General features: G+C 42.3%; 2 protein-coding genes across 4 annotated transcripts in view; one reads left to right on the top strand and one right to left on the bottom strand.

The window, feature by feature from the left end:
- The first annotated feature begins 405 nt into the window (after positions 1-405).
- Positions 406-8,636, top strand: gmpr (guanosine monophosphate reductase). Its single transcript, XM_084920278.1, has 9 exons — positions 406-880; positions 3,343-3,462; positions 3,679-3,762; positions 3,969-4,142; positions 4,228-4,309; positions 6,015-6,121; positions 6,605-6,647; positions 7,328-7,487; positions 7,853-8,636. The coding sequence occupies exons 1-9, from the start codon at positions 794-796 to the stop codon at positions 8,031-8,033; spliced, it is 1,038 nt and encodes a 345-aa protein (XP_084776404.1). The 5' UTR covers positions 406-793; the 3' UTR covers positions 8,034-8,636.
- A 213-nt stretch (positions 8,637-8,849) lies between these two features.
- atxn1a (ataxin 1a) overlaps positions 8,850-27,346 on the bottom strand; it is a 98,460-nt gene continuing 79,963 nt past the window's right edge. For all 3 annotated transcript variants that reach the window (XM_084920275.1, XM_084920276.1, XM_084920277.1), the window contains 2 exons: positions 20,784-23,132; positions 8,850-16,950 (listed from right to left, as the gene is read on the bottom strand). In XM_084920275.1, coding sequence (XP_084776401.1) covers positions 16,351-16,950; positions 20,784-22,622 — 2,439 coding nt within the window. In that variant the 5' untranslated portion in view covers positions 22,623-23,132 and the 3' untranslated portion in view covers positions 8,850-16,350. The remainder of the gene's footprint in view (positions 16,951-20,783; positions 23,133-27,346) is intronic.

The following is a 27,346-nucleotide window of genomic DNA, read 5'->3' as shown; positions in this document are numbered from 1 at the left end:
TGTCAGTTGTTGTTTTTGGCTAGTCACAACACAGGCTTAAATAATTCATAAGGGGTTAACAAAAAATAATTATTCCTCTGGAAATGTTCACGTACAAGCACTGGCCAAGTGTTCAGAGAAACACTTTGAAACACCTTCAGAAAGGCCTTGATAGCTTTTGCTGAAGACAACTTGACAACAAGAAAGTCTGACTCCTTGAAAGCAAAATATAAAGAAATAAGAGGTGGCTCAAGACTTTTGCACACTACCGCACATGTGTGCATATGAATCTACGTGACTGATTTAGTTTTTAGTTTTAGCTTTTGTTTGTTAGCTTGTCCTCACGCTGTCTTGCCCATCGACAGCAAAGGGAGCAATGCCCCAGCTGGACAGCAGGTGTGCTCTTTAGCACTGCAGCACGCGAGCCACTGCAGTGCTGCCATGTCTGTGTGTGTGTGTGTGTGTGTGTGTGTGCGTCTGCAGATGGGACAGCCCCGACCTGCTCGCCAGCTCAGCCACTGCTGCTCCTGCCATTCAGCTGAAGAGCGGCGAAGGGGGGAGGCACGCGAGGCTGGAGCGAGAAAAAAGACAGAAAGAGGGGGGAGAGAGAGAGTCCAGGCCCAAATAAAGACATGGGGGCCAGGACTGGGCTAGGTCCCGCTTTGCTATAAAAACGCTGGCCTCCTTGAGACTCGGGTTTGGTGGTTGGGGCTTGGGACCAGCGACCACCACAGCTGCTGCAGTCTTCCTCGGGGGAGCTACCTCTGCATACTCACCATCATCGTCCTGGTCATCATTTCTGGGGGCATTCAAGATGCCTCGAGTGGACGCAGACCTCAAGCTGGACTTTAAGGATGTCCTTTTCAGACCCAAGAGGAGCAGCCTGAAGAGCCGCTCAGAGGTCGGTCCTGTTAATTACGTCTGCTCATTACGCATAACTCACGCATTACAGGTATAGTGTAATCAACCATCAGAACAGCTCTTTGGGTTAGACAGGTGTATTCTCCTGCGCATTGTGCCGCGTGACGCAATATCGTGTTAACTGTTTGTACATGAGGGCAGATTGATGAGGGTGGCGTCTTGGAGCTGTCTAGTTCTGATCAAATGCGAAAAATACTTTACATTTACTCCTAAATCAACAAAGATAGCTCGTTGAAGGAGTAAAATGCGTCCTTGTCTTGTTTACTGTTGAGCTATCAGGTGTACACTGCCTCTGTGCTGGGCTGAAACAGTGTAACAGCGGAGTGACCTTCTTAAAGGTGACAGGAAACAGGCTGGACACAGGCATAAAAGAACATTTTGATCAGTTTGGCCTTGATCTAGTTACCTGTCATTATTATCTAAAGCAGACTAAGCAGGCCACATTGTGTCCAACATCACCATACTTGTGGTGGCACTAGATCTAAAGCAAAGAGTTTGAGCCCTCTGAGGGAGCAAGCAACATGAGACACAGGAGACTTCTCAGAAAAGTTATTTAAAAATAGGACGGAGCGTGTTGCAGCCAACCAGAGCACATTCCACATGCCACAGAGATATCAGTACAACAGCAGCTTTAATCACATCGATTCAGGTCTCAGACACACGTGTGACACCTGATGAATGCTGTTTGGTTATTTTGATATTTCAGATCGTAATGTGGGCAGCGGGCCGCGACTGAGACCACTGGATGATTTTGTCATTATTTATTTTAAGTACATATTTTGCAATGATGTGGTTTATTTTCAGCTTGATGGTGTTGGTGGCAGGGGTTAGTCTTTATTGTGACAGGACAGATTGAGAGTAGACAGGAAGAGAAAGACAGCAGGGGGAAGACACACAGCGAATGGCCCTGCAATAGCCTTGCTGCGCATGGGTCTCCTGCTCAACCTGGTGAGCTACACCAGCATCATTATCACTTTCTGATTATTAATGGTGAATAGAAAGGAAGTAAACTGAAAGTCCTGAGTCAGTGTGCAGCATTTGCTGATGTGCTGGAGCGAATCAATATAGACTTTATCTCCCTCGTCCATGTCTTCCACCTCTTTCCTTCCTCTCACTATTATGAGGTATGACCTCATTATATGCCCACATTAAAAGTTATGGTGCATTGCGTATGGTAAGTCTGTAGCTTAAGTAGCTTTGCATAATAAATGTCTTGGTTCTAGTCAACAAAAGCATTCAGCACTAAGAGGGAGCCATTTAGAAAACTTGTTTTTAACTGTTGGCAAGGCAACTCACCATTATGTCCCACTTTTTGACAACCATGCCGACCATCTTTACCTTCTTTTTTTCTAGTTTGAAAATTTACCAGTTAGACACATTTCTACATTTTCTACATATTAGAGAATGATAAAACATGTTTCAGATTAATACTGATGGTTGGTGATTAAAACCCCCAATATTCTGATATTTTAGCATTTGTTGAGCCTATTTTTATTTTTTATTTTTTTGGCATTTATAGCCCTTTTCCACTTGTAGCTACTCGGCATGGTTCAACTAGACTCGGTTTTTAGGGTTTTCCATTAGGTGGTAGAATCTGTGCCAGGGAGGAGAAATGGCTACACAAAAAACAACAATGTGGTCGCCGAGTCTGACTAGAAGCCATGCACGGAACAGCAGGTATATCATCGCCTTAACGTCCTCCACTGTTGTGTTGTGTTGAAATTATGTCACAGGACTGTGTAACGACCCCACACACATAAGGTGGAATTCGATTGTAATGGAAAAACATCCAAAACCGAGATGAGTTGCACAAGTACTAGTGGAAAAGGGCTATCACAGTTATTTACAAGTGAGAAGTTTCATAGTGCCCTCTGGTGGACAAACTGTGCAATATCACTCACACCATGGTGAAGGGTGTTTCTGCAGTCTCTTCTTTAGTTTTTAAAATTTTTATTATTGGCCGTTAAATGCAGATACTGAAAGATCGGCAAATAACTATTATCAGCCAAAATATTAGCCTCAGTAAACACATTTAGATTGCTTACATTAGCTAACATTAGTAAGCTATACCAGACCAAGTAATGCTACAGCAGTAAAGCCACCAAGACTGTTGAACGATGGTTCTGGGAGAAGATTCTTGAGTAGTAACAAAGTTCCGCGTTTAGATCGTTAACTGGAAAAAAGGTTTATTTTAATGATTTAATTTGAAAGAAATAATTTCTACAAATGACTCAAACACTTTCCTGAAAATGGTGCAGCTTGTGTGTCACTTTGAGCTCAGCTCAGCACGGGCATATCCATTAGAAGCTGTCCATTAGATCTAAATGATTCAGTGCACCCATGCACACTCAGGAGATGAGTATTAGCCTTCTCATATTTCCAAGAAAAATCACAAAGATAAAAAAATACTAATACATTTTTTAAAATTCCTTCCATCCTCAGGTGGATCTTCAGAGGACCTTTACATTCCGCAACTCTAAGCAGACCTACACAGGTATCCCCATCATTGCAGCCAACATGGACACCACAGGAACATTTGAGATGGCACAAGTTCTCAGTAAAGTGAGTGAAGAAAATGGTTATAAAAAAATAAATAAATTAAAAATACATTTGTTTTATTTTGTATGGTTGTGGATTCATCAGCAGGTTACTTCTGTTCAAGTTGAAGGACAATGATGGATGATAGAGAGAATGTCAGTGGCCCAGAGTATCTAAGGTATTTCTGAATCTGTCATTTTCTTCCTGTCTTCCTTTCTGTCTGACTGCTTCTTTCTTTAGCACACCCTCTTCACAGCCATTCATAAACACTACTCTGTAGAAGACTGGAAAAACTTTGCTGCTAGTCACCCAGAGTGCTTAGAGGTAAGACTTCCAGTCTTTTCTTTAACGTAGTCTGTGTGTGTGGATTCTCAGTCATCCAGGTCATCGCCTTAAGAGCTGGAAAAGAAGCAACTGGAACTTAGAGAAGTCCAGTTGCCTTCTTTTAAGCTCTTAAGACTTTTTACATGTAGGTTGTCTCTCATAAGAAACTAGAAAATCAAAATAAAACACATTTTCATTCCCCATAGCACGTAGCTGCTAGCTCAGGGAGCGGCAGTGCAGATCTGGAGAAGCTGTGTGCCATCCTGGAAGCCGTCCCTGCCCTCAAGTACATTTGCCTGGACGTGGCCAATGGCTACTCTGAGTACTTTGTGGAGTTTGTCAAGAAAGTCAGAGAAAAGTTCCCCAAACACACCATCATGGTAGGAAAGACAGTGCCTCACGTTGGCTGGCAGTTTGTCTCCTGGTGGATTATGGGATATTTAAGACTGTGTGCTGGTTTTGCAGGCTGGCAACGTGGTAACAGGAGAGATGGTGGAGGAACTCATCCTGTCTGGGGCTGACATCATCAAAGTGGGCATCGGGCCAGGTGAGTGGGTGCAAAGGTCTCTTAACACAAAGCTGCACAGTCCTCAAACACAAAGAGACCAGCAGTGAGGCATGCAAACACAGATGAGACATAAGACAGAGACGTACAGCATTTTAAACCAAGTATAGCGGTCATGTTACACGCCATTAAGTTACTGACTCGTTGCATGACTAATGTAGCCACTCTAACGTTGCTGTGGAGACATGAAAAATGTGGTTTTACTGGTACGATTACAGCAGACTAATGTTTGGGATCATTGTCATGCTGACAAATTAAGCCGTCGCCAATCGGATACTTTCCAGATGGCATTGCACGGTTTGTTTGTTTAATCAGGATTCCCATTCCCAGCCTCAGACTTATCTGTCCTTCCTGGGTTTACTTGCAAACTCAGTCCAACAACAACACGACATAAACATGAAAGAAGCTGAGGGGTTTTTCTTACACAGATAGCACTGAGTTTCATAGAGCGAATATAAAAATGGCAAAAACAATAAGATGAAGCTGCTTGTTTTCTAACGGGTGCGCCTTTGAATCACAATCATTAATAAGCAGCTCAATACTAAAGAAAAGTAGTTTTTTGCTCGTACAGTTCATAATTCCATCAGTTTTGGAGATTCCCAACGGTAGTGGCTGAAACACAGCCCCAAACCAAGACGCTGTGTGTAAAAATGGCACTACTGTTGTGTTTGTTTGTTTTTTACACTGCACACCATGCCAACATTTGGCAAATTTTTAGCTATTAACTCCTTGCGAATCACCTTGATGGTGCAAAACTCCTATTTTATGCTTGTCAAAATGTGTTGTTACCAAAAATGGTGCGGTTTTTGTGACAGTCTGCTAGTAAAAATGTGGCTTAAGACAGCGGTCTCCAACCTTTTTTGCGCCACGGACCGGTTTATGCCCGACAATATTTTCATGGACCGGCCTTTAATGTGTCGCGGATAAATACAACAAAATAAAAGTAGTACCGGTACCGGAAAAAATAAGATTTATTCATAACACACGTGAAAAGACCCAGGAAAACCGAGTTAACGATCAAAACAATAACAAAATAACGCTGAAAACCGATAAAAACCCTGAAAACCATACATTTCACACCTGAGCCTCAACTCTCGCGGCCCGGTACCAAACGACTCACGGACCGGTACCGGTCCGAGGCCCGGGGATTGGGAACCGCTGCCTTAAGATACAGTTTTATGTGCAGACACAACACTTGACATGGGTGCCTTTATTGTGCTTTTATGGTTCACAGGTCAGTGTCACATGATGTAACAAACAAAAACACTCCTTAAAAAGTCAGGTACATGATTGGACTAAAAACGAGTAAAGAAACAGAAAGCCCAAAGAGCTGTTACTATTTAACCACCTACTACATAACTATTACTACATTAAAAAATAATAAGAAGGTCTGGCTCCTTGGAAGGAAAATATAAAGAAGTGAGAGGTGGCTGAAGACTTTGGTACAGTCCTGTATTATTTCCTCTTAAAACACCCTGCTGGTTTGGCATTTGAATATTTCTCTTCTGTTCGCTTGTTCTGCATCACGTCATCTGGTGCTTCTTAGCGCTCCTGCTGATAGAGTAGTCACCTGACTTGAACAGATTAAAAAAGACGGCAGGTTCCTGTAGTTACAACAGCAGCAATCAGCACAGGCGGAGAGAGAGATAAAGATGTGGTTCTCTAATGTGTGCTCTGACTGTTGCAGGTTCTGTGTGCACAACAAGGATCAAGACAGGAGTGGGTTACCCACAGCTCAGTGCTGTTATAGAGTGTGCAGACTCAGCTCATGGACTCAAAGGTCACATTATCTCTGTAAGTCCACAATATAATTTTTTTTTTAAATAAAAAATAATGAAGTCAAACAGTAATCAAAGTAAATCTTGGCAATTTCTGCAACAGTAGGAAAGCTGTCTGCAGAATATGCTGCAATGAAAATGATACAGAGCAGAGTGCAATGATGTGGTTTTCATGTAGATACTGAAAATGCATCAAAGAGATTTCCATTTTAAATTGTGTTGTACTTGGAGGATAGGGTGGCAAACAGTGAGCAACAGAAGAGCATTTATTACTTGAAAGACCAGTTTTTTTCTCATCAGTTCAGCAGGTGGAACACACTGTAAATATGTGCAAAAAACAAAAAACATGTGCAATTATGCATCACTAGATTTGTTCATGCATGTTACTGAAGGTTTTCAGCCAATAGGGGAAGCAGTTTAGTCCTAAAATTAAACATTAAACCTGCTTCTCTGACCTAATGTGAACCAGTAAACTGACATGTGTTTAACTTCTGTTAAGGATGGTGGCTGCAGTTGCCCTGGAGATGTAGCTAAGGCCTTTGGTGAGTAACCAACCCCACGCTGTAAGAAATGTCCCAGTTAAATTACAGTGAAGTAGTGGCAAATCTATTTCCCAGCTTACTTTTGTATGTATATACAGCTTACCTGCTGTAATCTACAAAAAACATATCTTGAGGTAAAAACATTTACATAATGGTGTCGCATACAATTGTGATTATACTGTTTTTTTAGTCTTTTACGATATAATCTCCATGACTTCATGTCCTTGTCCAAATTCCCTGACTTCAGCTTCTTGTGCTTCCCCATTCTTCTCACTGAATGGTTACGGGAATGCTGTGGTCAACAACACACCCACCCAACATGGCACCTTAACACTGAGTGTGTGTGTGTGTGTGTGCGTCTGTGTAACCATGGCTGGGCCGGGGTCCGGGCCTTGCTAAACCTTGGCCCCTGTTGGACATGGTCATGAAAGGAGGCTTCACCTTCCCCGCACCCAAGCTGATCTTAGAAAAGCAAAATGTCTTTGGCACTACAGATTCAAATCATAATTCTGATTGCAAAAGCTGCATTTTTTATTAAATTACTGTAAAAGAAACAAACAAAACTGTACGTATTTCTACAACAGTTTGCTACGGTGCACTGTGTTTGTCTCTTCAAACTTGCTGTGTTGTTCTATACATCTTACCTCTGTGCCTACTCTGGCTGTGCCTCTGCTCCTCAGGTGCCGGTGCTGACTTTGTAATGATGGGAGGAATGCTCGCAGGCCACGACCAGTGCTCCGGGGAGGTCATTGAGAAAAATGGCAAGAAGTACAAACTATTTTACGGCATGAGCTCCGACACAGCCATGAAGAAATACACTGGGGGAGTTGCCGAGTATAGGTGAGATAGTGATACCCTGAGACTCGCAGCAACACCTGTGAGTCATTCATTTTGGCTTCATCTGTGTTGCTATGGGAATTCCTCTTTTTTTTTGATTGCTTATAGTAACAGTGTATTATTATAGACACACTTTAATGACTCAGGTGTTTGCAACATTTTTTTTCTTATTGAATCCATTTCATACTTTGATGATTCATAACGCAGACAAAAGAATTCTAGAACTCCAAAAGTTGCCTTCATAAAAAAAAAAGATGAGCCCATTTGAAACTTTCATGCTCTGGTCTTGTACTAGAATAGATGAGCAGATATTTTACCAAAGAAAAGTTTCTAAAGTCTACCTTCTCACCTCTTTCCTTGGCTCCCAGGGCATCAGAGGGGAGGACGGTCGAGGTTCCCTACAAAGGAGATGTGGAAAATACCATCCGGGATGTGCTGGGGGGACTGCGCTCCACCTGCACCTATGTGGGTGCCGCCAAACTCAAAGAGCTGAGCCGCAGAACCACCTTTATCCGTGTCACACAGCAGTCTAGCTATATGTTCACTTAAGGGGGTGGTGCTACTTTCTCCCAGTAGCAGCAGGACCACATACAGACCTACACCTCACTTCACCACGCACCTGTTTCTCTCAGGATATCTGCTGTCCGAAAGCTTTCAACTCCTTCAGGCTGCAATTAAACCAACTCAAAAATTTGACTTGAATTACCCAGATGGATAACAACACTCTACTCTCTTTAATCTCACAGTGAGTGTGTTTCTATGCTTGCAGAAACCAATAAAGTACTGTTGTAATTTATGCAGACATTGTTTTTGAATGGGAATGTGCAAATACGCTTCACCTACAACCACCCGGATAAATGCATACCAGTTTTGGGAAACGGCAGTGAAACTACTACAGTAGAGATCGTTCAGAAACTCGTATATAAAGTTGTTACTGTTATTTCAACATTAACAACATATCAAGAGCAAGCAAGAATATGAGATTTGTAAAACACACTCAGCAGGAACGTGTTGGTATTAGTGGTAAGATCAATTATTTTGCTGAAGTGTATCCTAAAATTAATGTGCAAGTTGATATGCGAGATTCAGAGACTCCGGCCTTTAATTGTCAAGGCAGAAATTGTGTTGCAATAAACTGCATGGAGAACCTTGTGCTGGTTTCCTCAGTGGTGTTCACAGTCTTCACAGTTTGTGCATTTCAAGTATTTGGTATATTTGAGACACATTTAATTAAAAATGTGTCCCTCATTTTAAATCATGCAAGTCTAGAGATTTGTACCTTTTACTGCATTGCAAAGTAACGTAACGACGCCATTAAACACAGGAAATGAAAACCTACACTATGTAATGCATACTGTGACTACAAACGGTATTACATTGTTTATTGCAGTCAAGACAGAAAATGGAAGTAATTAATCAGTGAATGATTAACATAATTCCTCTTTCTGGACAATAAACTGTGTAACTAGAAGCTTTTGAGATTTCGGTTTCTTTTTCTGATTCAAAAGTTTCAACAAAAAAAAAAAAAGAAGAAATGGTAAACCAACTACCAAGATGTCTGGTTTGGAGTTAAGACCATTTAGATTCATGTTGCATTAGAACGAAACTTCTTTCATCACTTACTGCTCACATATTTGTAATATTTCTTTGTTGCTGGTGTTGCCACTTCCTGTGAAAACAAAGCCACGTGGAGTAGCTGCTATAAGATCAGGAGGGAGAGTACTACAACTGAAGATGGAATGAAACAGTCGTTTCCTTTGTGCTGCTGGTCACATGTTGGGTCCTTGAAAACTTGTTTCTAATGTATATTTAGGTCCTTGAGTTTTTATAATTTTGCTTGTGTACACCACCACAGTGGATTTTAAATCAATCAAGAAGCCTCTGACAGGTTCATTTATTATTTTTTTCAGATGGACTCCCTCACATGTCTTTGCACTTCCTATTCAGAGTTCCAGTGAACAGCTACCAAATACAAGGTCAACAGATTGAATCAACTCCAGAGTTTTATCTGCTTAATTTGTTATGAAATAATGGGGGAACAGGCCTCAACAGGTTCAAAAAATGCTTCCCTGCCAGTCGTCCAATTACTTTCAAGCCTTGGGATTATATGACTATGTTTTAAATATGGCTGTAATTCCTAAACAGTTAATGCAAAACCTTTGTGAAGCCCTTTGAGTTAAAGCTGAAAGTTTGCAATTCAATCACATCTTGATTATTCAATTTATAATCCACTGTGATTGTACAGAGACACAATGTCAGTGTCCAAATAGGACCAAACTGTAATAGTTAGCTAAGCCCACACAGTGAGCTCTGTGCAAGGAGGCAAAAATCAATAACCTTCAGGGGCTACAAATATTAATCTGTTTGAGTACCATGTTTCATTTTGTATTCTTCTATACCAGCTTTTTGGTTGCAGTGTGGCTTTTAGACAGAGCAAGCACTTCCATGACTCCGAAGCTTCGGAAAGGCTCAAAACTGTAGGGCTAGTGTTATGTAGCCCACTAAACACTAGAGGGAGATATTATAAAAGGTACCAATTTCAGCACTGGGTGAAATCACAGTAGCTGCGTTCTGTACAGATATCCAGATTTTTTGTTCACGTATGCATTGCTACTCAAAGAAAAACACAAATTGCCCATTTGTTCCAGATATGTCAAGGTTTCATTTTGTTTTTCCAAAGAGGTGCGTTTGTACAGATGTCAAATACATACACCAACAGGGTTTCTCCATTGCTATAGAGGAAATGGGGTGGTGAGACACAGGGACTTGGTGAGTACAATATAGTACAAACAAGTTGGCTGGGAACTGCTGTGGCCCCCCCCTGTAGGCCAGACTGTCCATGCAGGTCTGCGCTGATGTCCAGTTCTCCGCCACCATCTCACAGGCCAGTAAGTCTCACTTTAGTACGTGGTGACGCAGGTTAACTGAGAAACATCTTGACAGACAGGTTGCTAGCCTCAGGGCTGAGTGTTCAGATCACAGGAAGGACACAGCTGACAGATCAACTCCACCCCCTCCCTGGCAGTGGGCAGGGTCAGAGGTCAAGAACTACACAGCCTGTCCTGAAGTGTTTTTATCGCCTTCCACAGAGAGGCCGCCCAGAGATGATCAGTACACTAAAGAGTAATCCAAGCCATCTCCAGCATAATACACATAATATCATAATAATTTATAGTTAATTTCCAATAAGAACATTTGTTAATCAAATCAATTCAAATATCAAATTATAGGTAATAAATTTACATATCTTATAACCCATATCAAAAAGCCCACTATGCAAATTGACTGGTGTGAAACTAAACTGTTAAGTGGGCCTCTACACTTTTTTTTTTTCTTCTTTCTGCCTGAGTTGGTTATCCAGCGCTATGGACATCGACAAGACATCATACAAAAAAAAAGAAAAGAAAAATAAATTCATGAAAAAAAGTGGAATCCTGATCGAATTCTGTTCACTTTTAAAACACAACAAAAGTGCCAAAAAACACATTTTTTGTTTACGCAAAATGAAAGTACAAACATTAAGAAACAAAGAGCACACATGCCTTTTTTCTGATCAAAAAAAGTCAAAGCTCACTCACCAACATTCATTTTATTTGTCAAGTTGTGCAAGAAGCCAATTTTAAAAAAAAAGAAAAGAAAAGACATTAGCACTGTTCCTCCAGTGAGGACGCTTGTCTTGAAAAACTCAACAATGACACATTCTCTACATAGTTTTAAGTCCCCTGACAATATACTGAGTGCTACAAGGAGACCAAAAACAAAACAACAACAACAAAAAGCTCCTGCACCAAAGATAATGCAAACAAAGCAAAGGTTTGCACGCGCTCTTTCCGCACCGCACAACCGAACCAAGCCGTGAACATCAAGAAACCAAATTTATCCGTTCAGGCCGGTTGGCGGTGTGCGCTGGAAAAGATGAACGCAATGAAAGAGGGGACGCTTTCCATGAGAAAGGGGTTTTCCTAGTAGAAAAGAACCAAGGAATCACCTAACACCTCGGCCCGTTGGACCCAAGAACGCGCCGGGCGCCAAGCGAGATGGAGCACAGACAGATAAAACACAAGGTTACGGCAAGGTGATGTGCAAACTTGAGCCATCTCTCCCTCTCTCTCTTTTTATTCATCAATAGTCACCCCGTTTAGTTTTTGTTTGTTTGTTTTCTCATTCTCTCTGTCTGTTTTGAATGAATGTTACCCCCGGGACAGGCGTCGGCCTGAAAGAGAGGGGTTAGACCGAGCCCCGTCCCAGGATTAGAAAGTGCTGAAACATTATCAAGTCTTTTACATCTACATACATGTGCATCTCTTTCGGTTGGTTTAGAATCTTTATTTTTTTTTTCTTTTTCTTTTTTTTTCTCTTTTTTTTTTTACAAAAAAAAAGTGGTCCCCACTAGCGATGAGGTTTCTTTTTCCTGTGGGTCTCACCGTGAACCGTCGAGGGTCAGGGTTTATGATCTCACAGACTATTAGAGGAGAAAACACTCCGCCCCCCCCTCACACACACAAACACTCACACACGTTTGAACACCAGGTGTACATAAGCATACATCCTACACGCACGACGACACACGGTGCAGACTCACAACTGAGGAAGGCCGCGAGGACGAAAGGGAAGGAGAGGAAAGAGAGGAAAAACAGGAAAAACGCTTTGCTGTTTCTCCTCACAAACATCCTGACTCAGATGTGACACACACGTCAACAGATATTTAAAAGAAATACATGAGCCTTTAACGAGGATCAGACACTGGAGTCGAACTTTTGCTACATACACTTGGCACAGTAAAGAGGGGGAAAACAAAATCAAAGTATTGCACATTGTGGTACATTTCAATGGGATTTAAGAAAGACTTGGGAAATGATAACTACACTAGACCCTCGAAAAAAAAAGAAAAAACCTTGCTGATTGATTTATGTTATCATCTATAGTAAAATATAAACTCAGTGGCCTTTTTAAGCTGACTGTGAACAGGAGACCGAATATGAAAAGATGATGTAATTGGGAGGGCAGACCTCCTATATCCGCATCAGGCCACACTGAAAGGTAGCGAACGGTTGTCGTTAAGGGTTAAACAGATTGCTTTGCCTCAGAAGGAGGTGCTTGTGAGGCTGGCTGGCTATGATTGGGTACCTGAAACAAAGTTAAAGAGGTCACTACGGGAGTCGTGGCAAAGAGGCAGAGCTTGGCGGAGTCAAAAAAACGAAGAGGAAAAAAAGAAGTCTGCTGGTTGGCTTCGTGCCACACCGAGTCGGTTCGCCTTCAGCGTTGACAGTGTAACAGCAGTGTTTGTGACTGACCAGCAGGGACAGAGGAGGTTTCAGGGGTTGTGTTGGGCTACTGCATATATGAGAAACTTCCCTGAAAGATCAGCAACTGGTGTTGCAACTGCAATTTCTGAGGATTCAAATGAGTTTCATGAGGAGGGGAACTGCGGTACCTGGAGCGAGCTGGGTTCAGGTGTGTTAACGTCTACAAACCTTTTGCAGTATGAGACAAAAATTGTACTTCTTCTCTGGGCAAAAAGAACTGTTTTTGGTTGTCGTGCTGGAGGATTGTTATTAAAATGTTTATTGCAGAGATTTTGCGTGGAATGACTCGCCGAGCGCGCGCTCCACTCGTATACAAGGAGACTGCCTGAATACTTTTTAACTATTGCTTTCTAAAGTAACCAAAGCAACCACAGCGTCGCTTGGCTTTGGCTTATTATTATTATTATTATTAATAATCTACCTGATCAACAGTAAGAGTCTGAATGGTTTGAGTGGCTGACGGTTTTGTTCAGATGTCTATTTTTCCTTTTGTTGGTAAGGGGGTTGGAGAAACATGTAGAAAAAAGACATACATTTATAAACCACTGCCACACACACACACACACACACACACACACACACAGCGGTTCCAAACCATGCGCACACACACATATAACCTACTGCTATTTCTACCAGATGTTTCAATAGGAACAGGACCAAATGAAAATGCGCTGCTGTGTGGGTGTCGATCTGAGAACCCTGTTCTATTATAAAAAATAAAGCATTTTCAAATCTCATTCGGGGCTCTTCTTACTCACTCGCCTTCACTATCAGTCCGTCTGCTCCTTCGACCACCAATCCACCCATTCCTCATCCATCTGAGTACACATCCATCCTGCCATCACCCTGGTAAACTCCCACCACCTGAAACATTGTCGCCTCTATTTTTTCTTTTTCTAAAGGCAAGCAGCAACAGCCATAAAACATAAATACAGGCTGAGCAGGAACAGATATGCTCAGCAGACATGCCTGCAGGAAGCCGCTGCCTCCCTAACAACAGTATTGTGCCAGCAACATGTCAAAGCTAATCTCACAAAACCTGAGATATGTTTACATGTTGTATGGCACCTCTATGTTACATGGGATAGATTTAAAAAAAAAAAACTAACCGGCCAATTGTTTTTTTATTTTTAGTTTTTTTTGGGGGTTTTTTAAGAAGAAGAAGAATCAGCCAAATGATCAAGGATGGCCAATTACACCTAAGGCTCGTGCTTTCATATTAGAGAAAAACCCCAAACTCCGTGAGGATGATCGACCGACCGACCACGCAAGCACATCTGTTGAGGTAACTGCTATCTAAGGGATAAATGAGTTTTGGCTGGCTGAGCACAGGCCGTGTTCAAAAGCGAACCCTAGCCCCCCTTTACACTCTGGGCACCCCGGTTTAATCAGCAGGGGCAAATATTCTCCTTAAGCAACCCGAGAAATGGTCGGCTTTTAATTCAGTTTAGTAGGCAGGTACATGTTTGCCATAACTGTTGATCAGAAACGTTTCCTCTACAGTGTGGTAAGTGCCTGTTTAGGAACAAAAACCCTGATCTCCTCCAGTGTGTCATGTGGCTCTAGGGCTAGTTTTGGGACAGGGCCTTAAAAAAATAAAATAAAATAAAATAAAACAAAAAATAAAAATCGCGTCTCGACTGAACTCCCTCCTCCTGATGTGCAAATTGCAGGATTCTCTTAATTAAAGACTCCAAGTAGAAACACTGGACATTTAGCGTTGTCTTTATATCATTTTCCTATACACAGTGCACACACACTCTTATACAAACTCCCACCCATACACAAACACAGCTCAGAGCACTTTTTTCTGCACGTCTGCACTGTAGCAGTGCCGCGTGCATTAATCCAACGTCAGTCCACTAGTGTCTTTGCAGTAGGGACAATATGCACCAAAATAAACGCTTGCCTCTGCAGCTGTCTAAATATGGATTGCCAAGTACAGTACGTATTGAGTTTTAGAGACTATTTTGTGTCTGTGTGAGCGCGTGCGTGTGTGAACAAACACACCAGCATCATACACACACACATATTACAAATATATGATGACCTTCACAAGCCTGTGGGTGTGAGCTTCTGATTGTTGCTCTCAGTCTAAAACAGATCTTGAGCAGGATATTTCAAAGACTTGTTTGTTTTTTCCCGTCTTAATCGAACTTTCCAGACACGTTCCGATACTTTCCTGCCGCGCACATGCCGAAAACCGCGATACCTCCCGCTTCATCTCACTTCCCCTACCCTAACCTACTAACTGAAACTCCTCTCGCTCTCACATTTGTCCCTTGCTCTGTGATTTCATGGCACATCTGCTCCCACGTTACTTAACAACCTCTTTACCTTTCACAAAGTGCTTCTGCTACTTTCTGCCTTCGTCTTTAAAAAAAGAAAGAAAAAAATCTAAGAGCATACAGTACTTTGTAAATAAACACACAACATCATCATTTTTTTGTTGTTTTTTTTTTGTTGTATGATGAGAGTGACAGGTGTGTTAAGTGCTTTGAAACATCCTGACCCTCTCAGAGCTAACGTGCAGATTCTCTCGCTTCCCCTCACGCGACCTTTCTGGATTTGTAAAGAAAAATTAAAGTGATTCATTAAATAAAACTCAAACAAAACCGCTAGGATCGTATGCGAAGACTCCGTTCAAGTGCAAACACACTGGGTTCATCAACCCAGTGTGTTTGCATTTGCTTAAGGTTAGGGGCATCGCATATTGATACATTAACATTGACCCACCTAGGCGCGATCGATTGATTATTAAAAAGGACCCCTGATTAAGGTTTTAAAAAATCTTGAAAAAAAATGTAAAACCTATGTGATGAGATGGGAGATGAGGGGTTAAAGAAGAAAAAAAGTCAAATGAAAATCACTAACATGAAATGAAAGCAAAGACTCCACTGTCTACAAACTCAGCAGAGTAAGTGTTGTTCCCTCACAACTGTGTGCGGCACACGGGCATCGACCCGATGACCTCTGGTTCCGGTCAGCCACAGGCCCGGATGACACAGTGACGATCAGATCATATTAACTTCTGGTCTGATTTAGCAAGTGAAAATTTTTAACGATTTACCCGCAAATCCTTCATTATTACCAGAGGCGAATCCAGGCAGCCTTACTGCCCGAGTACACAGGTAACATCACTGTCACAGAGTGCGACTGTGAACCAATCAGGGTGGAAATTTCAGCGTAATGTGTCGCCGGCCAAGCAGAGCCATCGAATGTCGCGCCCGTGTGCCACAGAGCAACCGATAAACATTCAACGCACAGGTCAGAAATCCCTCAACAGAAATCTTCTCATGAAAATCACCAAAACTGCACAGATTGCTCACGTGATAATTAATCAATCTATTTAAAAAAAAATAAAGGTGTTAAACTACATGGACTTAATGTAAGGTGTAGGGTAAGGTTACCGCTACAGTACAGGATGTGAACTAAAAATAAACAAAAAAACAAAACCACGACAAATGAACCTTTACCGTGGACATTTATGGGGTTTTTGTAGAATCTTTTTAGCTGTGTTTTTTTTTTATTTCATGGGTTGTTAACAGTCCTGCTAGCCCTCACTTGCCAATATTTGACCTTCCTTCAATGCTGATTTTCACCTCATGAGGGATGAAGGAAGGTTTGGGAAGGGTCAAAGGTGGTTCCTCCTCTGATTTTTCTACTTTTCGACCCTCGGGCGCAGACCATCTGCGCTTCCTGCTTCCCGATGGCTTAGCAGAGCCAGCTTCTGTACTGCCGACAACCTGACCTTTGGAAACTCTTTCCCCAAACACGAGATCCCCGTTTTCCACACCGGAGATCCCTCTACCTCCATTTCCACTCTCCCCACTCCCTCGCTGGCTGATGCCATTCTCCCGCTCTCTGTGCCTGGAACCTCCTCCACTGCAGCTCTGAGGAGCGTCCGACACAGCTCTAGGGGGTTTGAGGTGTCCGTGGCTGGAGGAGGGGACAGAGGCGTGGGCGGCCGGCTCCAGGGGTTGAGTCTTCTTCAGAGATCCGTTCCTCAGGTTCTTGAGCGTGAGTGAAATACAAACATCGCCTACAGAAAGCTTGGTACAAGGCAGCTCCAGAAGCTGGGTGGTCCGGTCCGGGCAGCATGAAGACCAGCCTTGGCCAAAGACGAAGAAGGGGTATTCCAACAAGACCTCCACGCTCACCTAGAGAAGAGAATTGGGGACAAACGAATGAATACCTTATTTAGATTATATACTGTTGTTTCACAAAAAAATCAACTTTGATCTTTTGATTTTGTTAAACTAAACAATCTCACGTGGAGCCGAAAGCTGTAATGTTTAAAGCTCCTTCAGGAAATTAGATCGGAATATGGGGAATTTTTTCTTTGTGAATCTCAGGTCCAAAAATCAAGGCATGAACTAAACCATGGTTTTAACATGTTAATTATGAAAGTTCATGACTTTAACATTATTTTCCACTCAGTTTTGGAGCTTCGATAAGAACGCAGTGTCTAAAAAAGGATAACGAGAAAAAAGAAGAAGAAATACAGGTAATTGAATGTAACCCAGTTCCCAGACTAGCCCAGCAGCACGACAGCAGCCAGTGTCCTGAATTTTATTTGAGAAAAGTTTTAAAGGAAAACCTGCCATGCCTCTGTTTGGCCATTTTCTTAACTGAAATCTGAAATTCTGCGGCATCCTGTTGACACCATGTCCTATAACAATGACCCTGTTAAGTACACATTATTAAAAAAACATGGAGCATATTACTTTACTGTTTGTGAACCTTTTTGTCATGACGAATACTGAAAACACTACACTGCTATACTACTAATACCTGTGTCAGCTTGAGACCTGAAACTCTCATCTGAAAAAGGACATTTTCACAGAACAGGTCCACTCCAGGATTCAGTAGCTTGTAGAAACACCTTTAGCAGCAATAACTTGTTCTCTGTACAACTTTCAGAGTCTCTCACATTATTGTGAGAAACTTCCAAAACTTCTACTTTCATAGAGGTGCTCACACTTGCTGATCATCAGTTAATCAAGAGTGTTTGATTAGCAGCACATGGCTGCTATTCAATGCTCTTAGTAAGGCAGTAAGAAGCAGTAAGGGTATCCAGCTGCTCCTGTCTTCTAAGACTTTAAGTTAGAAAGAAATACAAATGTTTTCTGTTAGTGTTCTGCAAAGTCAAAAAGATATTTATGCAATAATCATGATTTTTCTTTCACTTCTGATTTAAACTGTGGACTTAAAGCCCTGACTGGATCTGTATTAGTGTTTGAATGTATAAAAAGAATGAACGGATGACAAAAAGAGATCGGCTGCAGGCTCAGGAGAAGGAAAATAAACATCAGAAACATCAGAAAGAAGGCAAAGCCAGGGATAGGATACTGTAAAAGAGCGAGATGATCGAAGTGGAGGAAGCTTCTAAGATGGGGATGAAAAGACAAGTTTAAAAAGAGAGAGTAGGTTGGACAAGAAGAAGAGGGAGGAAATGAAAAGAGAGCTATGTCAAGAAGGATACAAGCGAAAGACGTGACAAGTACCAAATCTCAAATCTTAAATCTTACGTCAGGCAACACTTTCCCCTCCTGTATTATATAACTTTTGACTTCTTGGAGTAAGTTCTCTGAGTGTGGACTCAAAGCTATAACTGCCGCTCAGGAAAAAAGTAAGAGGAACCATTGAAGGAGCACAAGAGAGAAAGAGAAGTCTTTGAAAGATGGTCAGCTTTTGTGGGGTACGACATCAAAGAGCAGCTGGGGGCGAGAGAGATGGTTAGAGATGTGCTGTGTGGGTGGACGAGTCGCAGCATGGACAGATGAAAAAGATTAACTGGCTTCAACGCACATCCTCAAAGACAGGGCGAAGGCTGCATGAGAGTGTACGTGAGCGCAAATGTGCCTAAAAAAGCTGGAAAGATAAACTGTGGCATAATATCGGATATTAAGAGATTGCTGCAATTCAAATTTAAATTTAAATGTATTTATACAGCTTCAAATCGCAACAAGAGTTGCCTCAAGGCACATATTATACTATAAGGTAAAGAGACTCTACAATAATATAGAGGAAACCCCAACAATCAATAATCAATGTTAATGAGAGATTCAAGTATGTTTGTATTTAACTGTGGCAGAGTAGAAAAGAAAATAAGTAAACAAATGTCCCAAAAAAGGACAATTTAACCACTAAAAAAATTACAAAAAATTAAAAAAGACCACCAACATGTCATCTCAGGGTCTGCAGGTAACTATTAGTGTCAAATTGCACATGACTGATCGGAAAGAGATAAAAGAAAAAAGAGAACTTTAGTGGAAGGGGAAAAAACATCAGAGCCAAACATCTGCCTGTTAATACAATGACTTTATGAAATCTGTGCTTTGGATGGCACAGATTTAAGCATTATACCAGCTGGATGATGCTTTTGGACTGGGGCAGCTCACAGTAACCGATTCAACAATAAATTAATATGAAGATAACATAAAGTCACCTTTACCAAAGTTCAAGTTGACCCACAGTTGAATATTTCTGCACAGGATAACGATCTAATGCACAGGAGCAAATCTACCAAGCACTGGTGGCAAAAGAAGAAATGAAGGCTTAAGGAAAGGCTTCGTCAAAGCCCAGACATCAATCCGACTGAAATGAGGTGGAAGGCTTTAAAATAGACAGTACATAAAGAAAACCTACAAACACCTAGCAACTGAAGGATGACCAGAAGAGAGGTCAAAAACATCAGCAAGCAAATGTCAAAGACTGATGGACAAATGTACAAAAGAAGAGTTGTGTGAAAAAGTTAATCTTGCTAAAAGTAGCTTCAGTAAGTCAAGGATGTACTTTTCCTACAGAAGAACTTTACAACAGCTGGTACTTTGGTAGAATAAATTACAGAAATCTCTATTTCTTTGCTAATTCAAACGTATAAATCAGCACTTTAAATATGCAAAGCATTACATGTAGCAATATATCAACACATTTACATGGCTTTAATTAACTAAGACAACCTGAAGTAGATTCCAGTCCTCAATACCTTGAAAACTTTAAACATTTGTGGAAGACGATGATGCACATAGAAGCCTTATTATAGATTATTTTTAAGCTCACAGAACTTAAAACCAGAACTGGACTGTTTAGCCAGATACTAGATTAGTCACATACTAGATTTAGGTGTGCTGGTACCTCGGTCCCACCTGGAAAATGCCAAAGGACCGAATAACTTTTCATTTACATCTTTGTGTGCATGAATGAGATAAATCAAACTTTGACAACCTCATGCAAACAGAGCTCTGTAAAGATCGTGAAACCGCGAGTGAACATTTTGAGAAATTATTAAATCACATTATTACAAACATTAAAACAATGTATGCAAAGGGGAAACAAATATCCTAGCTGTGTGAGAAGGTAAACACAAATCAACTTTAATCAGCACATTAACTTTAAAACCATAAATGGACTGCTATTTACTACTACTACTCGAACTTTTCTGCTGCTAAAGAGCGAGCACTCAAAGTGATTTTAAACTGTAAGTCGCATTTACTCATTCGCACACATTCACACAGCAGTGTAATTTTTTATTCCTTCGAGCACTTTTTACCTATCAAGCACCCACTCGCACATCAGTGAACACATCAGGGTCAGTGTCTTGGGAAAGAACACCTCGTCATGCAGACTGAAGGAACGGGGAACCTTTCGATTAGCAAACGACCTGCTCTACCTCTATCTTGTTTGTTTAATTCCTTTGCAAAAAAAGGCAAACACATCACAGTTTCATGGTGAGGTTAGGCGCTAGAGCAGTGAATTTTAAGAATCTTGTTGTTAGTCAGAGGAGACTTCATGCTAAGCTAAGCTAACTAGCAGCTAGAGTTTGTAAGATAAGACGATGCTATTGCTTAGCAAGAAAGCAAATAAGCTCGTTTCTCAAAATTGTAAAAACACCCCTGTACGTGATAAACTGATTAAGAAAACGTGTGATTGCGATACTGGACTCCTGAATCTGCGATGTCTGTTAAATGTTTCAGATTTTTTCCCTCACCTGTGTACGGTGTTCACCAACGGAGAACTGAACCACAGCAAAGTTGGGCGAGGTGTGGCTCCCCTCAATGCGCTCCACTGTGGACGAGTCTATCTTCAACTCGCTGCTGATCTCAGCACTCTGGATGAAGTCCTCTGTCTTCAGATCCTCCACACGTTTCAGCTCGCCATCAGCCAACTGGATGATGGAACCTTTGATGAAATATGGGGGGAGCGAGGGAGGCAGCACCGTACTAGAGGGGGGATGTGCGGCGGAGGTCGCCACCAGCCCTGGCGGAGCAGGAACAATGGGGAGATGAAGCTGGGCTTGGACCACTGCACCTGGGGCATCCTGGTGAAATGAGCCACTGTGGGTCTCCAGAGTTTCTCCTTTGGGGGCGGTGGCGGCAATGTACGTATGTGGGAGTGTAGTAGGAAAAGGTGCAGCTTGGGTAGATGATGTAACATGGGAGGTTACAGGCTCCAATGTTGTGACTCCACCTCCACTGACAGGGATGATGACCGGTTGGGGGCCTGGAATGAGTAAGTGTTGCTGTAGGCTGGTGTGGTAGCTGCTACCACTGCCTCCTGCAATATAGCCGATAATAGGTTGCTGAGGGTAGATACTGGTGGAAGAGAGCCCCATTGAGAGTGGCTCTGTGGCATTGTGGGTGGTCTGGATGACAGTCTGGGGTGGCAGTGTGCTGACAGCAGCTTTCAGGCTGTCTACACTTAGTGGGGGTGGAAATGTGAAAGAGGAGGTGGTGCTGGATAAGGATGGAGCACGACTGACAGGCTTGCCCATGATGTTGCCACTTTTCTCCAGGTGTGCAGGGGCTGAAGTTGTCACCTTCTCAGGGCTGGCTCTGGGTGGTACCAGCTGGTGGTCCCCATGGCTGTTGGGCATTAACATGACAGAGGTTCTCAGCCCTGATGGATCATGCGGAGAGTAGTCTGTTGGCAGAACCATCTGTCGAGCCTCATAGGAAGACAAAGAGGATGTGGCATCCCGTGATTTGCTCCCTGACTTGGAGATGTTAGACTCGAGTGGCGCGGCATACCGCCGGCCCCTTTCCAGCTCTCCATTGTGGAGCTCTCTGGGTCTCTGAGAGCCACCTTGCTCTTTTCTGGTGGGTCCATCTGTATACTGCACCACCACCTGAGACATGCTGTGTCCCAAAGTATGGTGAGGGTACATTGAGTGGGGCGAAAGGTGAGTGCCTCCTTGGTGATGGGATGATGGCACAGTCCGTGGGGATGTTGATATTTGAACATGGTGAGGGACAGGGTCTGTAGAAGGAGGAGGCATGGAGGTACGTCCTGTGGATGCTCGCTGCTGGTCCTGCTTGGAGGCCTGTGAAGGAGCAGAGGCCGTCTCTGTGTGTGAGGGTCTCTGTGCAGCCGAGGAAGAGGAGGACAGGGGGGGAGGAGGTGGAGGAGGAAGCAATTGAGAGGGGATGTAACTGTATGGGGCAGTGTAAGGTGAGGCTATAAACTGCATATTGTGAGGCAGATGGGTGTAATGGACAGCTCCTCCAACTGTGGTCTGTGGCAGGTGGGATGTGTACACTGTAGGAAGAGATGAGACCACCCTCAGTGAGGACGCAGAGGTCAAAGAGTCTGATATGGAGGAGGGAGATTTATACTGCGATCCGTCAGAGTGACTGGAGCTACGGTGCGCACCCACACTGCTCTCGTTCCCACCAGCCACACTGGCGAGCCAGGTCATGTTTTCTGAGCGCTGGCTCTCAGTGGCAGGTGGCATGATAGGTGAGCGATTTTCAGATGGTAGCGTGCTAGAGGGGATTTCCCTCTTCTTTGGGGGCAGACATTCATTACTGCGCTCCTGGTTGGACTTCATGCTGATTTCACCTCACGCCCCTCAACTATACTTGCGTTATCGTTCCTCAAGTTTTGGACTACAGCTGTCTTTTTTTTCCTTGTTTTTGCTTCCTCGTTCTTTCACTTTCGTTGTCACTTTTGTTCGCTTTCTCACTTTTTGATGTCCGGTCCTTTATTTCACATTAATTAGCCACAAAATGAAACTTCCCCAATCTTGTCTCTTTTCCCTCTCTATCCACTTCACCCAAGGCCTTTTCTTGACAAAGAAAATCCAGGCCCTAACAAGCAGGTGAGGAAGGATTAAAGATGGGGATGACGATATGGAGGGGTGGTTAAAAGGGGAGGGGGGAGGGCGGTCCGTTCCGTCCGGGGATCTTTAGCGACTGATGGGTGAGCTCAGCGTGGAGGTGGAGAACGTCACAACGTCACACCTGCCGCTGTCGCAGAGGACGATGGGGGGCCGAGTGCGTCGCACTTCATGAGGAATCATCTCCCTGTGAAAGAAAGTCTGCCCGCACGCAGCACAATCCTGTGGAAGAGAGAGGAAAAAATAGATGGTTAGAAAAGGTGTGGATCGTTAACTGATGAATAGGAGAATACTTTATAATTCTTATTCTGTGCTTTTTTTTCAGCAACTATAATAACAGAGCCATTTTCAAAATCCCTTCTAGTGAATGCAGCGCATCTACAGACCTATAAAGACAGATAGGTTAATAATGTGTCTGAGGAAAACAGCTTCTGCAGCAATAAATTTAACAATGGAACAACACTTTAGCACCAACAAATCCATAAAAGGACAACGTTTTGAACTACGAAGAATAAGCCAGCAGGACACTCGGGAGGTCAAGTAACAGCTCTAAAAAGGTGACAAAGATGAGAATTAGGAGGCTAAAAAATACAAAAAGCCCACTGCAACAAGTGTGACCTGTAGATTCTGTGGATATGGAGGTGTTTTATGTAACAATGTGAATAACAGCAACACAGGTCAGTCATGGGTAACTGCAATTTCAAGAAAAGAGACCCTGCTAATATAAAAATGACCACTCCAAGCAACAATAACCAGACACTTTCAGTAAATTACTAATAATAACAGTTTGATTACAACCCTGTGTGTATACCATAAATGAGAGTGTACCACATGTGTGTGCATGTGCCTGTGTGTGCCATCTGTTTGCGAGCATCCCCTACTGTGAAAGATGGGAAGCTCAGTGTGAAACTCATAAATAATGTAGAGGAATTTCAAGCACATACATCACCAACACACACACACACACACACACACACACACACACACACACACACACACACACACACAACACTGAGCATGAACCGCTTGCTTACTCAAACACTGACACCTGTGTATATTCAATTATGCTGACACATGTTTTTTTTCTTGAAGCACAGCACAACTTCACACACAGACACAAACACAGACACACACACGCACAGGTAGCTCACATATCGTTCACTAACACACTGCTGCACGGCTCACCAATTTATTTGTTCTTTGTATTTGTAGAGTCAGTGAGTTTGTACCGTCCCTGGTTTCTGTGACCGCCTGCACAGTTACACATTTAGAAAACCGTCCATTTCTGCAGTAAAACAGCAAATTATATCAACGCCTAAGTGATGCTACAGACTGAAAAAAGCCTTGTGATGGACTGAGAGTCTGTCCGGAGTGTAGCCTGTCTTTGGCCCTATGACAGTTGGGACAGGTTGTGGCACCCCACAATCCCCTAACTGGAAATGCAGTTAAGAAAATGGATGGACTTGACAAAATAAAAGTAAAGGTTTTCACTATTTTTTCCCAATAAGGAACCAGATGATTAATACTTTTCTTTTTCTAAAAGCGTCTTTAATGAAGAAGATGGATGGAAGATGTGGACCACCCATCCATCCACTAAAACGTGTCAAACGGGACTGAGGAAACTGATTAAAAACAGGTTACAGCCACATTTATTTAGCCGGTTTGGCAATATCATCAAATAAAATACAATACTGCATTGAATTTTAACAGTTAGTGGTTCTCAATTTGAGTCCTACTCTAAAGTTGCTAAAAAAAAACCCCAAAAATGTAGTTTTTCAACCAAACTTTGCAGGCTTCCACTGCCTTCTTAGCTAATTCCCCCACACACAGTATGTGTGTAAATGTGTGTTCTCTAGAGCGAGGGATATCATGCAGCTCAAGCAGATTCCTGTAATTTAAGACGTGTTGTAATGCTACTACAACACAGCTGCAGAAACAGGCGTAGGAGTAAACACACATGCATATTCACATTCGCACGGAGCACACAGCAGCCTTTGTTTCATGGTACAGAGCGCACACTCACTTATTCGAGTATATACTTTATCTGTTTAATCGAGCCGGCATGATTCAGATGTGTGCTGAGAGGGAATGTTGATCTCTGAGCTTTTAGCCCTGAGATGCACTCTCTGCATCTCCCTCTTTTTCTCCTCTCTGTCACTCCACCTCCACTTGACTCGCTTGCCTCAGCCTGTCCACCTCTCCTACTACATAACCATTCTCAATTATCATTCTTCCATTTAATGGTTTTATGCTCCCTATTTTCTACATTAGTATTCACTTGTACACTCTTGGAATCCTTTTGCAATAAATCTTTGATATGTCTCTTCAGCAAACCTAACCTCAGTCATGCTACTGTTTAGTCACAAAATACAAAAACAAAGACAATAATGCACATCAATCCAATAGCTGACCTCACCTCAGCCTTAAAGAGTTTGTATACACCGTGCAATACTATTTTTATTTATCTTATTTTACTGTTCATGTGTAATAGTCAGTTGCCCTATAATCTTAACCTCATTCTGTCTTTATTGTGATGTTTTTGGTGGTTTTTCTTCCCTTCTGTGCTCATAACTTCATTCAGAAACGCATCTGTGATGTACTGACTGACTGACAATAAAGGAATCCGAATCTACTACGTAAAAACAACTCAACAAGCTCTTGCTCAACTTAAGACTCTAAGGTAAAGGGAACGTTATATGCCTGAGTGTTCAAAGATGAGAGACCTTTCATCTCAGCTGTCACCTCAAACACGGACAATGTCGGTACATGCAGCTCAGATCTGCTCATGCTGCTGTCTGTGGCAGCATCAATTTGTCACAACTGATTCAGACACATGAAAATGGTTGTACTCCAAGAGAAATCTTATGTGTGCAACATAAAATAATAGTTAACCTTAGACAAAAATCAGGTAAACAAGTCATGACAACAATAGCATAGCAGCTACTGAACAACTTCTGCTGGAAAAGTGTACTATCATGTCACATTAAAGGTAATGTGGGAAATTATAAAGCATTTAAATATACAAATATAACTAGGAATCACAGCTGTGCTGCGGGAACAGAGACACCAATGCTAACTTCATAATCCTCCCGGTTGCTTCCATTTTATCCTGTGTTACTAAGAGCCAGAAAGAAGTGTTCATAGTGGAAAAGAGAAAGAAAAAGAACTCAAAGTAGAACAAAAGAGTAATTCCCACTGTAAATCCCCTTTTCGCATCCACTGTGGGAAACTTTGGTATCTTAAAGAAAGAAAAAAGAAAACAGCATGGCTACAACAACAGTTAATGAGGGAAGAGACCGAGGAAGGTCGAGAAAGGGATAAACAGAGGCAGAGAGGTGAGAAAGACTGGAGAGCAGAGGGTATGAGAGTGAGGAAAAGCTTAAGATGCATGGGAGACATGGAGAGGGATCGAGAGAGCAAGCTCAGCTGACCTACATTGCACAAAGAGAGGACTGCTTCACTGAAAGTGACACTCAAACACACATTCGCTGAAAAGCTAAGTCACCTGAATCTTGCTGAGCTTGCAGTGTGTACGTGCAGGACTGTGCGCTGTGGTGTGGGTGTGTGTAGATATCAGATGACCTGTAACCCAAGCTGCCTGTCCTCCATGTGCTTGAGCCTTTTTTTTCTCTATACACACACTCACAAACACGCTTCTCCACCTTACCAAAACCTGTGTGTAGGTCAGCAAATACTGGAATTTTTCACTCACTGCAGGTTCATATATGCCACCTTTCTCTCACAGTTGTTACTTCAGAGGACACAGTACTCATGAACATTAATCTCCTGGAGACTTACCCTCACCTTAGAAGGCAATCTATAATTTATAAACACTTTATGTTTTACTCTCACAGTAATGGAGTGCATTGTGGTTATGGCGCCACAACAGAAGTCATAAGGCCACCCACAACTATGACTGTTTAATACAACAATTACAAAATATTTACTTAAACACTGGACTGGACTGTCATACTGTACTGCTAACAAATCGATATCCTTCCAAACTATCACTGAAAAACTGCCATATTAAATACAAAAAAGCCTCTTTTTAGCATTAAAGTTGAGTTGTTGTCTTTAACTTAGTGGCATATATAGTACACTGAAAAAGCTGCCAATTTTCATCTACACATACTACATTGCTTCACTGTGGGTGGATGTCCGAACTAGCAAATCTGCTTTATGACTTCCATTTTCCCCCTTTTTGTTGCTTACTTGGATTTTTCCACCACACATGTATGTCAAAGACCCCAAAATGCAGGGCTTTAAGAACTCTGAAAGGTTCTAGTTCCTGCAATGCAGACATCGACAGGGATGACTTATTTTTAAGAGTTATAACAGCTATGAAAAAGTTCCAGTGGCCAGAATCCACCTAAAAAAAAAGAGAGAAAATCTGCAGCTACAAAAAGAACAAGGAGTCCTGTGACAGACTGTATGGT

This window comes from Perissodus microlepis, chromosome 22 (assembly GCF_051167445.1).
Source record: "Perissodus microlepis isolate ML-2025 ecotype Zambia chromosome 22, ASM5116744v1, whole genome shotgun sequence".
Taxonomy (NCBI): domain Eukaryota; kingdom Metazoa; phylum Chordata; class Actinopteri; order Cichliformes; family Cichlidae; genus Perissodus; species Perissodus microlepis.
Note: the sequence above shows the minus strand (reverse complement) of the source record. Positions and strands in the feature narration are given on the sequence as shown.